The 20,934-nt window shown below is 38.2% G+C and overlaps 1 protein-coding gene across 2 annotated transcripts; it reads left to right on the top strand.

The window, feature by feature from the left end:
• Positions 1-1,859: 1,859 nt before the first annotated feature.
• On the top strand, positions 1,860-18,955 carry LOC138746111 (uncharacterized). Of its 2 annotated transcripts, none has more exons than XM_069903976.1 (6): positions 1,860-2,013; positions 2,744-2,804; positions 6,624-6,831; positions 8,148-8,249; positions 8,720-8,852; positions 13,667-18,955. In XM_069903976.1, exons 1-6 carry the CDS (start codon positions 2,008-2,010, stop codon positions 13,871-13,873), a joined length of 717 nt encoding a protein of 238 aa, XP_069760077.1. In that variant the 5' UTR covers positions 1,860-2,007; the 3' UTR covers positions 13,874-18,955. The 2 variants fall into 2 exon arrangements, with proteins under 2 accessions (XP_069760077.1, XP_069760076.1); XM_069903975.1 differs by having other exon boundaries at positions 6,579-6,831.
• The last annotated feature ends 1,979 nt before the right edge of the window (positions 18,956-20,934 follow it).

Below are 20,934 nucleotides of genomic sequence, written 5' to 3'. Positions count from 1 at the left end.
AGAAATGTTGCCATCGTGAACGTATTTTTTTAAAATTTGCCAGAGAAGTCGGGACTGTGCTCCCATTCAAACAATAATGCTTTAAAGAGCCAGGGCTGCATTTTAATGAGCCGAAAATGCATATCTCTGATTTTTGTAAAACAAGACAGACCTCCGAGGAAGACAGGGCATTTGTTTCCACTGGGATATATATTTGGCTGATTTGTGTGGTTTTAAAAGGCATGAGTAGTAGAATACAGTGCGAACACCACTCACCAGTAAGGATTAACAATTAATTACTTTGAATCATTAGACCTAGATGTTTATAAGAGGATGAAGAAGATTTTTTTCCCCCCACGAGGAATCAACGACGAGTAAATTCATAGTTGACAGTTTCCTTCAAATTGGCTCATTTTGTTTCCTGGCGTAAGTGCCACTACAAAATCATATAGCTTCTATTTCCCAGGATTGTTTTGGATTTAATTATTAACCTCATTGGCTTTAGTAAAAGCAATCAACGTTATAGGGAACACTAATTTCAGGATATGAAACCCAAGGAATGATTGTTGGATTCTAGCAATAGGGATCCTGCAGGATTTGAACCACATTTATGTGGAGCAGGTTTTTACGAAATTGATTCACTTCAATTTGGCTTCATCTCGCAGGAATACCACTCCCAGGGCATGAAAGTGCACATTACATATTGCAATAATAATCAAAATGTGTTGGAGGAATCAGAATATGGAAACACAATGTTTTTGAGAAAGTAGCATCTGTAATGGGTTTTATGGTCACTATTTAAAAACAAGTATTGGACTTAATTATGGGTGACTGTTTCCCTGGGGAAGGTGATGGTGACCGGTTATCCTGCAGGTAAAGGTCTTCACTCATATATCTCAAGGGGACTTTACAATTTTACTTGATGATGATGAAGGATAATATATTTCCAATGTTTTATGGCAAGAGGGGAGTTTGCAGGGTGTAGTGTTGTCATGTGTTTGCTGGGAAGGTCACTTATTAGTAGTAAAAGTATCCTTGGTTAGTAACAATGCTACAGAGCAAGTTGTAGTTGGAGGGAATGCCAACTTGCAAGCTGTTTTGTTCTGTAAGGTGTTACTTTGAGGATGTCATTTATTCCGCAGTCTTCAAGGAAATTGGAGAGGGTTCCAACAAACTCCTGGGAGATGAGAACTGAGTCGTTAGCAAAAGGAGCAAGTCACAGTATGTAGGCCTCTGGTCCACTTAGGTTTCTGGTCAAGATGTTATTGATTGAGGACTTTGTAATGGTACTCAATTGATTGTCAAGAGTAACTGTTGGATCCTTGTTTGAGGTGTGTGATGTTTGAAATTTGCATTATCAGGATCTTGCAGCTCAATGCTAATGTAAGGAGTCGCATGAGGGAGGTGAAAAAGTTTTTCTAGTGATTGTCAGCCGAATAGGTATGAAAAACATGTTTTAGTGCTGCATCTACAAGGTTGTTTGAAGGAGTATCCAAGGGGTTAATCTTTGTCATGTTACTTGTAGCAGTGTTCAGGAGGTTAATCTTTGATCGGCAACGCCTTCATTACAACTGTTCTGTGCAAACTAGAGTAGCGTACCATAAGTTAAAGATGTTCTTTATTAAACTCAATTGCAATACAAAAATAACTGTCAGTGCTTTCAAACTAGATACACTGTGATTCCAAATGTTAAAAGAAATTACTGATTCCACAGTGCACGTTCAGTCAAGTTGGACTTCAATAGTTCAATCAGCAAATTCTGTGCTGTGTGCAAACTGTCAATCTGTTCAATGGGTGGGGTTCAGTATGGATATATAACCTGGTCTAAATCTAAATTGGAGCACTGAATTTTGTTTTGTCAATTCAATTGTATGCATTATTACTCGCTAATAGATTTTTTTCTGCATGTTCAGACATCCATTGAATTTTCAAAATATTTGTTTGACCAGTTTAAGGAAAAATGATTAACTACAGTGAAAAACAATAAGACTAACTTAATAACAACTGGAGGACAAAGACCAGAGAGAGATGTCTGTAAGTCCAAATATATTAAAAGTGAAATAATAGCATAACTTTGCCATTTGTACGTGTTAATGTCTTTTAAATGCTGCGATGTGACTGTCTCTATTTATTCCTCTGGCGGTTCATTCCACATATTTACCAGCCTCTGTGTGGAGAAAAGTGCCACTCGGTCCGTTTTTAAATCTTACTCCTTTCACTGTAAATCTATGTTCTTTAGTTTTAGATTTCGATACATTGGAAAACAGACTTTGACTAATCTATGTCCCTCATGGGTTTATGTACTTTGGCCTCCTACGTCGAGGGAGAAAAATCCCAGCCTCTCCTTGTAACCCAAGCCATCTAATCCCGTCAGCATCCTTGCGAATCTTTTCTGTGTCCTGTCCATCTTAATGGAAATTAATAATTCTCCATGCAGAATTATCTCAGATTTCTTCCTTGAATTGGATGAAGGCCAAGCTCTCAGTAGGTAATTTTGAAATCTGATCCAATGTGTGATCAGTTTAGCATTTAAAAGAAAATAATTTTTATACTGGAGCTCATGAAAAATGAGACTTACTTTAAGTATATTTTGTGGTAATCTTTGCAATAAATGTATCAATATTTTGCACAATATCAAGATTTAATTTTAATATGTCAGCGTAAAGCACATTCCTGGCTTGTATTTTTTTTTTCAAATTCTTAATACACTGTCGTTACATTTTCTAAAGAATGTCAACAACTTTAAATGTTAACACATTTACAGAATCCTATCAAACTACACAAAAGACCATCAATAAAAACACAGGGAACGATGAGAGCAACAGGTAAGACTGAAGTTTATGAAAATATCAGAGTAGTAAATGAAGGAATTTTCATGCAAGTTGTTTAAGTTTAAAGACTTTCTGAAGGTGATCTGATTTGGAGATTATCGTATTTGAACTACAGTATGTGGATTTTTTAAATGAAAAATATGAACTGGCTTGTCAGGTTAATTGTGTGCAATGGTAATGAACAATTAATAGGAGGTTCGATCAAAATGAAAAGAATCGACGATTTTAAGACTTTGTTCACTCAGATGTGAATTGTGACAATAGAAGCTTGTCAGGAAATCAGTAATGTACAGGTGGAAAATAACTTGCATAAAGCTATATATAAAAAAAACATGGATTGGAAATTTTCAGAAACTTGGAGACAATCAGAGGTAAATATTATGATGCTTGAGTGGTGTCTTAATTACAAACTTAAGGCAATAAATATTTGACTCCAGATTTGAAAATGACAGTTATGTTTCTATTACTTCCGAGAAAATATCTCCAGTTCTTTTGGATTTCCATTCTGATATTTTCTTTCAGAGATTCTTTTATTCTGATAGTTAAAATCTGGAATTGCCAGAATGGACAAAATAGTGACAGTGGGAAAATAGGCAGTAAAACCACTGGTATCTGGAATTCAAGCAATCGACAAAAAAATTAGAAGAAAATAATTAAAATAACTAACAATAAAATAATGGGTTAAAAAAGTTTAAAATTGTAAAAGTAAATTTTCTCTGAAGTAACACAAACTTTTGGTGAAGTTGGGAGCCAGTAGAGTACCTTAGTCGTGCTTTGCTCATTGCAGCTGTTTGAATAAAGTGTGTGAAACAAGCAATGGTGTCGCCCAGGATGAAGAGCTGGTTGATGCTGCTTGCCGTTGGCATGACTCTCTTCAAGTGCCCCTTTATCCCTGCATAGTAAGGGTCACCCGACCAGAGGCTTTATCTGTAAACTTGGGGGAGGATGGTTTATTAATTATCTATCATGTTATCGTTTGTCTTTCGGGCAGCTCTGGAGGTGGAGGAACCTGGAGATGCAGCAACAGTTAAACATTTTCAGAGAATATGACTGAAAATAATATAAAATACTTTAAATTTATGTATTCATGCAAGTGGAGTTTGTTCAGTTTAAGTACAGGTTGAACATCTATTATCTGGTGCTCTGTGGTCCGGCAATCCCAGAGGTCTGACACGTTTTGAATCTGTGGCCTTTAGAACAAACTCCTTACAGACAACAATGCGGGACTCGAACCCCACTCCCAATCGTTAGCATTGTAAAGGTTCAATCTGCTACGATCAGGCAGGGAGTCACGTGATGGAGTAGTGGCCGGACGGTGAACTCCAGCCCTCTCCAGAAAAGTCAGAAAAAACAAAGGAAAACACAAAGGCATAAAAATTAAAGTAAAGCGACGAAAAAAGAAAAATCGAAACCAACGGTAAGAAGAGAGGAAGAGAAGACAACGGAAGATGAAGGAGAAGGCCTTACCTGTTCGAAGAGGCCCACGGTGGAGAGAGAAACCTGCTCCCTCAGGTCGGTAGAAAGTGGACTACAAAAATGGCTCGCTGAGCCGAGTAAAAGTGCGCGGTGCGCATGCAAAAAAACACACCGACGGGAGGGGTGACCAGCTGGGGAGTCGATCTCCACAGCCGGCAACGACAGCTGCAGAACACCTGCAGCAAGAGGAGAATATAGAAGACAATCTGCTACGATCAGGACCAGTTCAAGTCTCGTGCTGTCTGTAAAGAGTTTGTATTAATGGCGACAGATTCAACCTTTACAGCTCCATTGATCGAGGTTCAAGTCCCTATCGTTGGTGGTGTAAAGGCATTGCACTAATCACTGTGCGGCCCCACAGTATTATTTCCCATTTTAAGCTTTGTTCTACCTTTGATATGTTTACATATGGGTTTGCCTTAGGAGCCATTTCCTGTTTTACAGCATTTTCTGTGGTCTGACAATGGCTGAGTCCTGATGCTGTCAGATTCGAGGTTCAATTGTAGTATTTTTTTTTAAACTGTTTATTCTTAATGCAGGTCCATTAGTTAAAGCCACTGTAACAGTAAGTCTCAAGCAACTGGAAAATATACTTATCTGGCATCTACCAATCCACATAGGTGCTGGATACCAGGGGTTTTACTGTCATGGAAGTGTATGACAAATAGTGAACTAATTTATTCTCTAATAAAGTGCCGATGATAAAATGTTTGCATCAGTGTTGATTTGATAGTTGAGCTTTTGCATTCTTTTGGCTGGAACAGAATCGGGTCAGTTCACAACCCAGTCAGAAAAATTCCCCCTCCTCTGTCATGAGTGGTGTTTCCAATGCCAATGGAAAATCATTGAGGACTCCTTCCACTCTGCACACAACATCTTTCAGCTGCTCCTGTTGGGAAGGAGATACAGAAGGATCAGAGCCAGCACCACCAGTCTGAGGAACAGCTTCTTCCCATAGACAGTGAGACCAAAGGAACTGTTTACATTAACCATCCAAGACTCTCATATTCATGTAACAATATTTCTTTGTATAGATGAATGCTTGTCCTGCGTTTGTATGTGTGTTATGTCTGGTTGTGTATCTGCATGTTGTGCTCCGAGGACCAGAGAAACTTGTCTCAAACTTGCAGCATTCTCAAACACATCAAAGATGCTTTGTGGGACATTTCCTTCTGAAATAGCCAAAAAAAAAGCACCTTTAGTATTCTTAATACACTTCAACTTTACTGCTTAAAATAATTCACCCTTTTCCCCTCATCACTTCCAAGCAAGTCTTGTTTATCCTATCACTGGGGCAAATATTTTGTCCTCCATTCATGTCTTTTTCCATTAAAAATGCTAATTCATGGCTACATCCACCAACCTTAGAAAACAGGATAACCAATTGGATAGCTAAACACAGTCTGTTGGAAGAACTCAGTGGGTCAAGCAGAATTGTCAACATTTCAAGCTGAGTTTTGAGCTTTCTTTGTTTTTTGATGCCTTGTCAGCTCCAAATTTTAAAATTTAAATTGCTAAGTAAAGGTAAATGTTCCATTATTGTCATGTAATGCTACATTTATAATGTAATATACATAAAATTCTTTAATTTTTGTCTACTGTAAGGCAGACAGAGAGTCGCCTCCTTGTCCAGTGCCCCTCACAGAAACCCACAGCACCTGGTGTTCCTAGGCAGTCTCCCCTCCAAGCACTGACCAGTCCTGAGCCTACTTAGCTTCTGAGATCAGATAATTTCAGGTGTATTCAGGCTGCATAGCCCCCTTCGGAGCAGCAGAAACATTAGAGGGAAATTTAAATTGCTTTTCACCCAGAGAAAGGTGGTGATGATGACCTGGAATTCAACTGCCTAAATGGGTGGTTGAAGCAGGAAACTTCTGCATTTGAAAGATTCTTGGATAAACACACTGTTTTTCAGCTGAAAATGGAATGGGCTGAGAAGATTTCTTTGTCAGCCACTATGAACACAAATTGATTAATCTCCGAATAAGTTGTAAATATTTACGATGATTAAAAATATGTAGAGACCTTCATTGTGAAATGTTTTAATGCTGTGGAAATTATTAACATTTAAAATTTGTGGCAAGTTTGAAAATTCACCAAGAAACATATGTCAGCATTAAAAGAACTCCAATAATATTCTGGACAGAATTACTGACTAATTGCTAAGGTAATGGGAAAACTTGCAGCATTTTTCAAAACCCCTTTGGAGGCTGTGGGGATTAAAAAGTACATTTCCAAGCAGGAATAAGAAACTTTAGCAATTTTTTTTGTGTGAAAAAACACATATTTCAGATGCCTTATTGGTTATCTCAAAACAAGCTCTTGATGATGTTCCAGAAAATGAGACCCATGTGAAAACTACAATCCCACATCTTCCAAAAATCAACTCTGCAGATGTTAAAGAGAATGATGTGAAACAAAGGCAAATACCAATTTCTCATATTGCCGACTACTTTATGGAGAGGAAAGAAACTCTTAAATTGGATGTATTTCGCTGGGAGAGGGAAAATATCTCTCAGCCCAGCAATCTGCCATTAGTAATAAGGTAAGCAATTCCATTTCTACACAAACTGAATAGATATCAGAATTTTCAAATCTTATTTCTGTTATGGATGCTTAAATATTTTCTCCTTTCTCTTAAATGGGATGTATCCAATACTTGTTTTTCAGGATTAAAAGTTGGGTTTTTTTTCCCCTGAATTCAACTTCATTTATTACTTTTGACTTCATGGATAATGTACAGTGCACTGAACAGTACTTAAGCAATATACATATAAATTTAGTCCCTGTAGTGTAGACATTAACAATTTACAGAAATTCTGGCACGCTACCATTGGATTATACTATTTAATACTGGGTTGGTTAATTGAAGACTGAAAGTTTATGTTGTGGACTTCTACTGAAAATTAATAACCAGACTGTCTCCCAATCATCATATTATTAACAGCACAGTAGGATACCAGCAGGTAGCTTTGCTGCCTCATAGCTTCAGCTACTTGGGATCAATTCAGAACTTGGGTGCTGTTCATAAGGAGTTTGGATATTCTTCCTGCAAGCACTTGGGGTGCCCTTAAATGCTTCCATTTCCACTGACATTGCAAAGGCATATACTTGGCCACTAGGTTGTTTCTGTTGGTAGGTGGAGGAGAGTTAGAGAGAATAGATGGTTATGTGGAAGAGAATAGTTTGCGGGGAAATGTCAGGGCATGGGATTGAAGTGAATGCTCTGAGTTGGTGCAGATTTGAGGTGGTGAATAGCTGTCTCCTTTGATGTAAGAAAAATGTAGTTATTCAGTTTAACGATCTTATGTAAAATAAATAGTTAAATAAATACAATGAGAAAAAAAAAAATATATGCCTAAAACATTATATATATATATATATATATATATAAAAATAATGTTTTAGGCCTGAGCCCATCTTCATACCTTCAGTACTGGAACTTAGATTATATATTTTAGATCTGCTGAGTTCTTCTGGCATTTCTGGGTTTTTTTTTGCCACATCCACAGTGTCTGCACATTTTTGTGTTTCACCCTAATGATCTCGTGTATTTGCAGAGGGGTAGAAAAACAAAGTAAAAAGAAAAAAAATCAAATCCTAATAATAAATAAATTTATTTTTCAAGCATTGATTTGTGAAAGAGGTTATTTTAATATTAGTTTTTGAATTTATTGCAGTGATGAAAGAATCAAGTATGAAGAGGCATGACATAAATATTAAAAATTTAATTAAGTGATCAATTTCATTCAGAACAGTGAAAAGATTATGTATTTGCTGCATATACTTGATTTTAGTTGGATAACAGGAATTATCAAATGAGAATTGGATTGTATTTAATATTTTTATATTCTGTTCCAGGAGTTTTGGCAGTGGAAATGATGATAATGTGACACATAAAGAAAAGCGCACTGAAAATAGAAAAGGGAGAAAGTGTTGTGCTTTAGAATCCAGCAAAACAAGGTTTGCATTTTTTCACTTGGTTCCTTCTGCAAAAATATATCATTCATTGCATCTCAATTCACAAAGAACTCAATTTATATGGAAATAAAAGAACATCTTAGCACAGGTACAGTACCCCATATCTGAAATGTCTGGGACCAGAAGTGTTTCAGATTTTGGAACACATTTAAAAATGCATTCATTCACTCAGACATAAAGATACATGCATTCACAATACAAATATTTACATATGCACAAATTAACTCAAGTAGACATATATTGAAAAATCTATACTCCAATAATGCACTCCGATTGGGATTTCTGAAATCTATTACATATTACCTTATGGGACCATGGATGAAAAATGTTTTGTATTTTGGATCTTTTTGGATTTTGGGTATTCAGGTACAGGATAGTTTCATTTTTAAAGTTTGGCAGCAAAATAATTCAGTGGCCATCAACAAAAAGATTTGTTTTTGTTTATTTTGTAGGAAAAATCCTCCAAATTCATTAGAAGGATCGAAAAATACAAATTCAGATAATACTGGACTGGGAGTTGGTGATGACAAGGGTAGCTCATCACTGAGACAGTACAATGGACTATTAACAGCCAAGTTCCAGAAGGTATGTTCATGACTTGAATTTGTTCTTTTATTATAATCATAATTTCTGTCAATATTGCTATTTATCTCAGTAGCAAAATCTTACAGTAAATGAGTGAAGGCATTCTCAAAAATCTTCATAATATATAAGAGTTTAAACACCTGTTGCAGTTATTACAAGAGCAAGTGGTTTCAATAGTCCAGACATTTTTTGGTGGCCCCAGACTGGTCTGTGGTTAGGATAGTTTGGGGAGGTAGCTGTTGGTGGGGGGACTTAAACCTAGAGATGCTGAACTTCAGGGTTCTAGCACTTAAACCTGAAGATAGCAGTGAATGGAGAATGTGACCAGGGTGACAGGGATCCTTTGATCTTTCATAACATTGGCTGTCTTCTTGAGGCAGCATCTCGCGTGGATGTCTGCAGTGTGTTCAACCAAGTAAAAAAGCACACTTTATGAGGAGTCGGAGGAGATGGAATACTCTCTCAAACTTCTACAGGTGCGCCATGTATGCTGCCTGGTTGCTTCAACATCTGGTTTGGGAATTAACTGCTCCGGAATGCAGAAGTCAGGGCCATTACTGTCAGGGCCTCAGGATCATCTGACCTCTCATTCATTGCTGCTCATATGAGGCATTGGCTCAAGAAGGCAGTCAACATCACAAAGAGCCCTTTATCACCCTGGTAACAACTTCTCCCTGGTACCTTAGCCAGAAGATATTGAAGCCTGAAGAACAGTACCTCTTGGTTGAAGAACTGTTTCCTTCCAACAACTTAAACTTGAACCTCCTCTTATTACACTGATCATAGACTATATTGACCTCACAGTTTTCAGTTAAATAATAAATGATACAAATAGCTGAGGACCATGCACTGATCTTAGCAATCACCCACTATTTATAATATACCAACCTGAAAATCATGGACATTCTTGTTACCTGTAAACTAAATGTTAATGTGTTGCTCCAAGTCTCTTGAGCCCTAATTTTCTGCATTTACCTCTCGTGGCAACCTAATGCATGATTTTGTATCTGTAAAAACTATCATGTCTTTTGCTATTCCATCCTACTGACTTCTGTTTTTAAAAATGCCCTTCAGATATGTCAAGGATGATTTCCCCTTTTTGTCATTGTTGTGCTGCACCATTGCTCAGCAAAAAGGAAGTGTCAGGCCTCCTTCCATCCAATAGCCTACAAGTCACCCTTGGGCAAGGTGTGGTACCTGATTAGCCTCCCATTAAGCCATGGATTGCAGATGGAGGATTCTACAAATTGGAATTTATAGCTGTAAAACTAAAAACATTGACCAGATGAATCTGCTGATCAATGGCCAGGTTCACCTGTCCAGTGGAGACAATGCAACTGAAGATGGCAATGGGAAACCACTTCAGTATTTTTCTCTTGTATAATCGATAACAGTCTCAGCTAAAAGACGGAACCTTCACCGAAGGAAAATGGGAGACAACAACTACAATTTGGAGGGTCAGAGATTGTGACGGATGGCAAGGCACCTGAATGAATGAATGAATGAAATCCTTTTTGGCTCTACCCGTTCATATTTGTTTTAATGCCCTGTAACCACTCTTCTAATAATAGTTTCTAGCAATTTCCCTTCTCTTGATTTTAGCAAAATAATTTGTCAATGTAGAAATCCAAAGCAGAAACACAAATGCTGAGAGCACTTAACATATCAAGCAGCATCCATGGGGAGTTGATCTATCATGGATCCTTCAGCAGAGATGGGAGAAATGAGAAAACGGGTATTTTTTAATGTTGCAAAGAAGAACGGAGGGAATATTTGTGATGAGTTGCAGATTATAGTCATCAAGGTAACAACTGCTTTTTTTAAAAAAAGCTGTCATTTGGAAAACAAATATTAGATTATCAAAACAGAATGATACAACCACATTTGCTATAGTTATATAGCATGATCCAGGCTCTTTGACCTATTGAGTTCACACTGACCATTAAATACCTATCCACCCTGATCCCAATTTACCCTCCAAGTTTTCCTTCTGATTCTACTACCTACTAGTAGGGGACTTTCAGTGGCCAGATAACCTGCCATCATGCACCATCAACGGGAAATGGGAGAAAACCAGAGCACCCAGAGGAAATCCACATGGTGACAGGGAGATCAAGCAAACTCCACACTGACAGCACTGGAAGTTGGAATCGAACATGGATCACTGGAGTTGTGAGGGAGAGGATTAATCAGCTGTGCCATTATGGTGCCTGAGGGCTGGTTATCTTAAATTGTTAAATAGAATATTTAACCCTTTGGGCTCCAGCCATTTTTAACCTTTCACAAATAGTACAAACATCAATACGAACCAGCTGGTAGTTGGGTTTAAAACCAATCCCAGAAAATGGAGGCATGGAGTATATGCGCTTGTTAGTAGTCCCTAAAAATGGGGATACGGAGTATGTCCATGTTGGTAGTGCATGAAAACAGAGGCACAGAGAACAAAGGGTTAAATCCTGACCACTTCAGCCTCTCCAGATAAAAGGTGCAATGCAGGAGGGTAGCTACAGAGAGGTCAAAGTGGGATAGACAATTAAAAAGAAAGAGACTCGGAAACTTGGCGACACCTTTGCAGACTGAACAGAAGTGCCCTAGAAAATGGTCTCCAGTCTGGATTTGGTTTCTCTATTGTTGAGAAGGCCATGTTGTTAGGACTGAATGCAATATATTAAGTTGGAAGAAGTGTGGATGAGGATGGAAGGAACCAGCCACCGGATATTGGGAAGGGGAGAAGTGGAAAAAGCAGGTGCTGAACCCGCGGTATGTGCCTGGGAAAGTGCCACCTGAAGGGGAGTGGTTGGTGGAGATGGAAGAATGGATTAGGAATTCACAAAGGGATTGCTCCCTTTAGAACGCTGTCAGAAGGAAGACGCGTCTGGTGATGAAATCGTGTTGGATGTGCCATATGTTCATGGAGGGATGATCTGTTGAATATGGAGATGGTGTAGTAGAAGGTGAGTGTAGGGATCCCTATTCTTAGAGAATGTTAGTCTGCACCCTATTGGAGATTGTTCTCTCCACCTCCTCCCCAACTTTGGGACTTCCTTATTTTTCATTTTCGATGAGGGTCATTGTTTCTCTCTCCGTACATGCTGCTTGAACCGACGAGAGCTTCTCATTGTTTCTATCTTCGTACGTGCTGCTTGAATCGTTGAGAGCTTCTCATTGTTTCTCTCTCCGTACGTGCTGCTTGAACCGTTGAGAGCTTCTCTGTTTGTTTTGCATTTCTGGCCTTGAGTTTTGCTGCCTTTCGCCCACCGGGGTGATATTTACCACCTTTCAATCTGCAGCCGCCATCTGAAAACCTAGAGAATTCTAGAAAGTCGATTTTCCAAGCTTTTGTTGGCAGACTAATATTTAAGGGAAAAGAAGCGTGCAATAAGAGAAGTGCCAGTCCTCATTTTCTGGCTTAACCATGTTATGATCTCCTTTCTAGTAATTGCAATTTTGCACAAAACTTTTTGGATTAAATAAAAATCCCATTGGAATTTGGATTATTTCCACACTACACACAGCCTTACAGGGGAAACATCTGGATATTACTTTAATTTTCCATTTTTCAAAAAGGTGGATTATTTACACAGTTAGTAACTCCTGCAAACTGCTGGGAGTTTTGGCTTGACCATGCATTGCCCAAGTATTCATTTACGCCAAGATAGTTTAAGTGAGCTGTCGCAGCATTGATTGTGAAATCCAACTTTATCAGATATGAGAGGAAGGAAAGAAAGAACACTGAATAATGGATTGTGATCCCTCAACACCAACGAAAATTGTGAAATCTATTTTAATAACCTTGCTAAGTTCTGAGAAATGACTCTGCAATTGGATAGGTCTTTCAAAACAGCCAGTACAGATGTTGAGTGACCCCTTTCTGTATTCAGTGATTCTAAGAATTTAAAGAAAACTTATTCCATTTCTTTCAGATGGGTTATTATGACAGCTGTTTCCCCTCTGTACCTGGCTCCAGTTTGTAGATCTTATTGAACATGTAGCCTTCTAAATTCTCACAGATGAATGTGTTAATATTTAGTTCAGATTTCATCAATCAGGTGCTGTAACTTTTGAAGTTCAGTGGGCATGCCAGTTTCTGTATCAGGTGTCAGTGAAACTTCTTGGAAGGAACAGATCTAAAATTTGGTCACAGACTTTGGATACGTTCTCTTAATATCCTTGCCATTATTGTACTTTAAAATATTGATCTGGCTTTAATAATTTCTTGTGGGATAGAGTTCAAAATTTTCACTTCTAATTTCATTCATGACCGAGTTCAATTTTTAATATCTCATCTCCTTGTTCAAGACTATCACACTGGAGAAAATAATTCCAATTCTACATTCAGAACAGTTGTCGGCCCTTTGGCTCATGAGTACATGCTGCCCAAATAGCCTACAAACTCCATAAGTTTTGATAGGTGGGATGAAACGGGAGAACCCAGAGGAATCTCATGCAGACGTGGAGAGAACATACAAATTTCTTTGACAATGCTGGATTCGAACCCAGTTGCTGGTGCTACAGTAGCATTGTGTACTAATTGTGCTACCCTAACCACCATGCCGCCTAATCATTAATACCATCTCTAAATCTTCTACCTGTAAGCCACCAACAATATGGCTCTTAACACAGATCAGATCTGAACTCTAGCTGTAAGTACTCATTTTTAATACAGGGAAGTTTTTCATTCCCAAATTGAATATCAAGAATGCTGCTTCTGGAAATGATATTTTTCACTTGTCATGTCACTTGTTTTATTAATGAGCTTGTCGTTTATTCGGCTGTTACGTATGTCCTGATTCACTCTTGTTTTAACAAACTAGGCAAGAATAAATGTGGCAGCAAAGTTCCAAGGAGGACATTGGTACGCAGTGGATGGTGGCAACACAAGTGTGAAGAGTGCAAACAGTGCTAAGATTGCAAAAAGCTTATCGGACCCTGTTGCAAGAATGAAATGGACAAAAGGGTTTGTCAATAGGCAATACAGACCCTCCGCAATGTTATTTGCAGAGAAGGGAAGTACCAGGTGAAGTGAACCTTGTGATGTATTTGTGGGCTCCACTTCATTGTTGAGGAAAGCCACCAATTTAGATGTTATCCACTCTAACTGATGAATACTGCTGGACTTGGTCATGTATTAATGACAGAGCTTTTCCATTGGAAATCATAGAATGGTTATAGCACAGGAGTTCATATGAGTTCTCTCCAAGAACAATTCAGTAGTTCCACCCCAAGCCTCTTCTGCATAGAAATGTAATTTTTTTCCTTTAATGTGCATAGATATACAAATCTCTTCTTTAGGTCATGCAAGAACCTGACTCTTCCACATTTGCAGACAATGCATTCCAGATTCCATCTTCACATTTTTGTTATTTCATTCTTAATTTCCAGTGCTTTTCTTTTGAAAACTATGACTGTCCCTAGATCCACCAATGGAAAGACCCTTCTATTGCCCATTCTGTTCATGCCCTTTGTTGTTTTACATATCTTTGTCAAATCTCTCTTTGTGTAAATAAAGAAAGCCTAGCCACCAATTTGTCCTTGGAATATACAAGTCCATCATCGCAGGAATCTTTCTGGTTTAAATTTTCTGAACCCTCACTAATGGCTTCACTTCTTTTCTATAATGAGACAACCAGAATTGAACATCATACTTCCCTTGAGGCCAAACCATTTAAAAGTAACGTCAGCATGACTTTCCTGATTTTATAATCTTCCCCATTATGGGTTAAGTTCAGAATTGTGAATCCCTTAGTAACCAGTTTCTCAACAACCCCTGGCACTTTTGGTGCCTGGTGCACCCATACCCTAGTTCCTGCACTCATTTTAGGACAGCATCCTACTACTGCAAAATCTCCGTTATCCAGAATTCAAGCAAACGGCAAAAAAAATCACAGACAATAAACAGGTTTCTTTTTAAATGAAAATTTAAAATTGACATACCCTAGCAGTCAATTTTCCAATCCATGCAACAAGCAATTGGTAAATTCACTTATCCAGCATCTACCAATCCCCATAGGTGTTGGATACTGGGAGTTTTACTGCATAATACTACCACAGAAAAACCAAAATGCATAAATACTAATTTTTTTGGTAAAGATTTAAAATTTTTGTCTCCTTAAAATACTTTTGCATTTTGAAGGATTGAACTAGAACAGCACAGCAGTCCCTCTTGTCCGATTGGAATTAGCTTGGATTTGAAGCTTGAGCATAGATGTGTGAGCCGCTCTGTAAACTAGTGCACGTGTTGGATCAGACTCATTGAGTTTTGCTAATTATTCTGTTCATGATGTAGAAAACATCACTGGAGAGAAAGGAGCTGATCCAGATCATACTCCAGAAGTGGCATCTAAAGCTACTTTGCACAGTCCAGATATTCACAATAGTTGTGCTAAGATTCCAAATCGTGAGAAAGCTGTAGGAAAGCTGAAGAAAACAATGAAACACTCAAAACTTCAACAGACCAAATCAAACTCCACAACAGCAACCAGTTTAAGCAAAGTATCTGTGAAGTCGTACTTCAGCAAAGCCTTTGAGAAAGCTGCTTGCTGCCCAGCAATCAGCAAATGGACTGAGAAAGGATCCAAAGTCAGTTGTAGCATGAATGAAGATGGTAGAAGTGAAGAGTATACCTTTGAGTATGATCGGATTTGGCAGGAGAAGGGGGCAAACATATCTGCTGATCACGGAGAGCCCTTGATGAGATCCCATAGTCAGAAGCGGCCTTTGAGGTCTTCCTTGAAGAAGTCATTTGACTGGCAGGCTCATTGTCAGACAACGGCTGTACATGTCCCTAAGATTGGAGAACAGTGTAAAGAAGCTGGTGTAAATCATGCTTTAGACCGAAGTACTCAAGGCTGCTTAAGCTATAAACTTGCACCCCTCTATCATTCATTAAACCAAACTTCGCAAAATTACATGTGCTCAATTCCTGAGCAATCTACAGAATTTTGTACAAAGTTCTGTAATAATCAGAAGCAATATTGGAATTGAAGACAATTTTGCCATCAACCTCATCATCGAAGCACATGTAATGTCATGCAAACTTTAATACAGCATAGATCTGGCACAATGGATCAAAGATTCACCAGGAACAGAGAAATGGCTGCAAATACAAAGATGTCTTCCGATCAATTTTATTGGAGAGAGAATTGCATTTCTCAGCCTGAGGATGAACCACAGAATTTGCCATTCCCTCAGCTGGGAGATTTAAATTGGAGTCGAAGTTTTTCAGTAGAACATATTGTTGAACTGTTTAATTCTCATGGTGAAGTTCCCAAAATAATCATGACTTGTCCTACTCCAATCCCATGCAGAATTCCTTCTCGGTGAGATTCAGTCCAAAACCCTCCTTGTTAAATTTTCTTTCTCTCTGAGTGGCGGTGGCTGCGGTAATGGCAGACACATTGAGTTTTGCTAATTATTCTGTTCACGATGTAGAAAACATCAATGGAGAGAAAGGAGCTGATCCAGTTCGTACTCCAGAGCTTACAGAGTTACAATTTACTTGGCGAAGATGTGCATTTGAAGGGGGTGTGGGATAACTGGGGTGGAGCAGTGGTGAGGGACATAAAGTCCTATTTAAGGTTGGTGAGGTGTTAACTACGCAGGCTCCTTTTGCTGTGAGTTCACTAAACACTACAGAAGGGAGGAATTTGAGTGGGAGAAGCTCAGCAGGAGTTTCCAGTATTGTGCCTATTTCACGGACAGGATTCATGCTGAAAAATTAACTAAACACACATTTTCTTTCTTAAAACAAAAGAAAAACTTGCTTTGGTTTGGCATTCGATCATTGCCTATGCAATGCTTCACATTTCTGCAAAGCAAATTGATTAATTACTTGGATTAGCAGTTCTGTGACATTGACTTGAACAGACAGTGTATATATGAATTTAATACATTTTGAATGAAGTAATGGTCCTCTTTACTTCATTGTGTGGTTAGCTCCGTATCACACACTAAGAAATGCTTCATCATAAGAAGGGCTGTGCAATGGGAACTCATGGGAGCCAATGACAAGCTGCAGCAGGACTGTGTAAGAATCCAGTCCACCTATCCCTCCAGAGGCAGAGTCTATGCATCCTAGAAAGGACTTGTTAGTCCCCAGAAAACTGAAATGGAATAGTGGCATGGTTGGTGTAGCAGTGCAACGCCATTACAGTGCCAGTGATTGGGACTTGTACGTTAGGGGTTTGTATGTTCTCCCTGTGTCTGCATGGGTTTTCTCTGGGGGCTCCAGTTTCCTCCCACCATTCAAAATATACCAGGGGTTGTAGGTTAATTGGGTGTAAATTGAGTGGCAGGCCAAAATGGCCTGTTACCATGCTGTAAGTCGAAATTAAAATTTAATCCAAAAGGACTAAAGAGGGTTGAAGACTCCCAAGATTATCATCATGCAATAAAGCATAAAATGTAATATTACATGAAATTTCCTTTAGTTTGTCATAATAGCATATAATTTGACATTTAGCTGGGAACTTCTCTCTCAAAGTCATGAACTGTTGAGCAATGATACAAAAAGCTAATGTTGCATTATTCTGCTTTTGAAAATAAGTCTCCAAATTCTTGGGACCCCAAAAAGCAGCATTCTGCATAGTTGTGGGATTTAAGGTAGGGCCATTCCTTGTTTTAAACTGTCTCTGAAAATTTTACACTCAATAATGTCTTTGCAGTGGATGAGGTGTTGCATGAAGGGCCGAATAACCTTTATTTTAATCAGTCTGGGTACAAGTGAGCCAACTGCATCCCGTAGAAGTGGTGGGGGATGGGTTGATTTTAAACTTAAAGAAAGTTATCAATTAATTCTGAAGTTTTCAAAAATTCACCAGCCCAATTTCTGGAGGAGCAGCATGGTTAGTGCAACACTGTGGCAGTGCCAGTAGCCCAGGTTTGAATCCAGTGCCATCTGTAAGGTGTTTGTATGGTGTCCCCGTGTCTGCGTGGTTTTCCTCTCGGTGCTCCAGTTTCCTCCCACCCATGGGGGTTGAAGGTTAATTGGGTGGCGAGGCCAGAAGAGCCCTATTACTATGCTATATGTCTATATTTAAATTCCCTTCAGCTGCTCAATAAAGCATTAAAAGTTAGCATTCCTTCCATCTGGAGCACCAGTGCCAATGACCACTCCCCGCCCCCCACCCCACCATGTACTTTTGGAATCTGCAGCAAATCCATCACTTGGAGAAAAATTACTTCCATCCAAGATGCATCCTAAGGTTCTCTCCCTCGTAATTTTTGGGCTTCCTTTTGTTTTTTTTTTAATTAGAGTCAAGTTGAATGCAAGACACAGCCTTCTTTAGCAAAATGCTTGATACTTCATGAATTAATATTTGATTTATTAGACAGACCCTTTGTCCCACCAAGTCCCTACTGAGCATCAAGCATCCATGTACACGAATCCTATTTTATTTGCCCCACATTCCCATCAACTTCTCCAAGATTCCAACACTTACAGCGCACTCTGCTGTGGCCATTTTAAGGACCAACGCCCATCTGTTCGGGATCTGCGAGGAAACCAGAGTGCATGGTTGCAGAAGATTTTATTAAAAATTTGTGTGACGTCACAACTGAACTCGAATTAGTTGAAACAAATGCTTTTTGTCTCAAGCAATATATAATGCAAAGTTTATATTCACTTTTATAAATTATATGACACTGGATATTGATTCTCCATTTAATTTAAACATTGCCTTGTGGTTTATAATTCCAAAAAATATTAAGCACTTATTCTGGAAGAAATATGTCAATATTTTATATTCTAATTGTCTTTTTGAATGAATATAGGTTGTGAGCAGATACCCAGTTTACCGATTTTAGCACAAATGAACATTAATCACATAAATATTTCCTTCATTTATTTTGAATGGTGATATTTAACCCATGTGTGCTGAACTTGTAGGATGACCATGTACAATAAATTTTACAAGGAAAGTGCTTTATCAACTGAAAATCTCTTAACAACGTATTAAATGTTGGCACACGTTAATTTAGTAAGAAGCCAGTGATTGAAATTCCTCGTGATGGACAGATCTGAATTATTAGGTCATACTGATGTGTTTTACAATAGACTTTTTTTAGACTTTCTAAAAATCACTTAAATAAAATTTGCAAATGTGTGATGATTGTAGCCTGAATGCATACAATTTTAAAGCTATTTATAAGTTTGCTGAAGTTTTAGGTAACCCTTGGCTTCTTGATCAACAGCAAATGCAAAATTATCATCAAATATCCATATTGATTAAGGCCAATTGACTGCAGGTTTTGTTTACAATTGTGATCCTATTTCCTAACCATTTTGCTGTGTTGAATTACACTCTTCCTCTGACAGCAGTTCTTTATTGTACATCAGTTCATTCTGAATTTGTGTAGCTGTTGGGATAGGAGTAAGTGGTTCAAGGCCATGTCTTCAACTAAACTCCATAATTATGAATTTTATCTCTGATTGATATAATTTTGTCCATGGCTGAACACTGGACAGAGATTTCCTGCAAGTTTTTTCCATAAGTATATGACTAATTTGAATGTTTTGATTGAATCATGTCCTTTTGGGACAAAGTGATCCAAGGCTGCAAAATATTTATTGGGTGAAGGGTAAATTTTTTGGTGCATTCTAGAGGGTGTGTTTAAGTGAGAAAGACACACATTTTGACTAAGGATAGTTTTGGCGAACAAGTTTTGATCCGGGGAATATTCCAATTACTTTAATAGTGAGCAGTGGACTATTTCACACCATGTTGGATAATGCTCCAGGGCTCCTTGAGATTGAAGAGGATGCGTGTCATGGCAGTCCAGGCCTTGGAATTTTTTATGCCCTCACAAGAACACTCCTTTTCTGGCCCTGTTCAGAACTCCAGAGCAGGCTTGCTCTCGTGTGAAACTAACTGCTATTTCCTTCTGGTATTTCAACTAGATCCTGACCACCGCCCCCCCACCACCCACCCTTTTCAAAGGTGCTTGCCAGATTAGATGCTGGGACTCAAAGATGGGTAAATGATCTGAAGAATTTTATTTATTCACCAGGTCAGTTTCCATTTGGCAAGTTAGGTTAAAATCATCCACATGTCATTTATTTTTGGGTTCTATGTTTAGAATTCTGAGATGCATTTCTCTTCACATGTTGACTTTCGATTGGGAAACATTTTTCCCTTTTCCTCTGTGGGAACATTTGCAATTCAGTGCCAGATTTTTAAAAAAGAGGACAATTGTGACCTAATTGTGATTAAAATGCTAGCATTTTAGGCAAATTATAAATCAGTCTGCTCTGGCAGTGAAATAAAGGGAGAATGTAGCAGAAGAATCAAAGCCGTAACTGGTTTTCTTTTTTAAAAAAAAAAGAAAATAACTACTGTCATAAAGCAAATCATGTATGTTGCTCTGAAGGATTTTCAGTTTTAACAGAATGACCCATTGGCAAAAATACAATCAATTCTTGATTCAAGATCTTGGTCTGAAAATCTACTGGTGGAATATTATGTGGTGAAGTTTCTGAGTGAAGTTAATGAGTGTTTGAATTCAGGAATGTTACTTTTTTTAGCCAAGAAGTTTGTGTGCAGTAACGGACACAAATATTTTGCCTAGGGCCGAACTTGGATTTCAAAAAGATGATACATGATCATTTAAAACACATGGAAAAATAAACAAGTTAGAGGGCCCCTTTTCTTATATTTTCATGTTTTATCAGTCATTTATTGAGACCAAGGTGAATCAAGGGGACTTTCCATTCTGAAATAAGAATAAAGACAATAGTTTATTCATTTAATATAGCTTTTTCCCCATTTGCCAGTTTTTAACTTCAATTGATAAATTGCTCTTCTGTTAATGTTGTTGACTTCTGTTTGAAAAATTTATAATGACTAATCACCAGGGAAACTATTAGTTGAGATTCTTTGCTATGATCTTGGCATTTGCAAGCATCAGTGGTAACATCGACCTCCTGCTGTCTTATTTTAACCTGCAGTGACACATTCCCGAAATACTTTTGAAACATAGCCTAGATCCATAAGGGCTCTGGACCAGAACCTGTTTCAAGTGAGCAATTTAAAGTGACAAATGAATCTGAGGTTTAAGAAATGGTAAAATTAATTTTGAACAAATT

This window comes from Narcine bancroftii, chromosome 11, assembly GCF_036971445.1.
Source record: "Narcine bancroftii isolate sNarBan1 chromosome 11, sNarBan1.hap1, whole genome shotgun sequence".
NCBI lineage: Eukaryota > Metazoa > Chordata > Chondrichthyes > Torpediniformes > Narcinidae > Narcine > Narcine bancroftii.
This window is presented reverse-complemented; position numbering and strand designations above follow the sequence as displayed.

Coding starts and splice junctions, on each gene's coding strand:
- LOC138746111 (XM_069903975.1), top strand. Junction 2,805..6,578: donor GGGAACGATGAGAGCAACAG/GTAAGACTGAAG, acceptor CACATATTTCAG/ATGCCTTATTGGTTATCTCA. Junction 8,853..13,666: donor TAACAGCCAAGTTCCAGAAG/GTATGTTCATGA, acceptor TTAACAAACTAG/GCAAGAATAAATGTGGCAGC.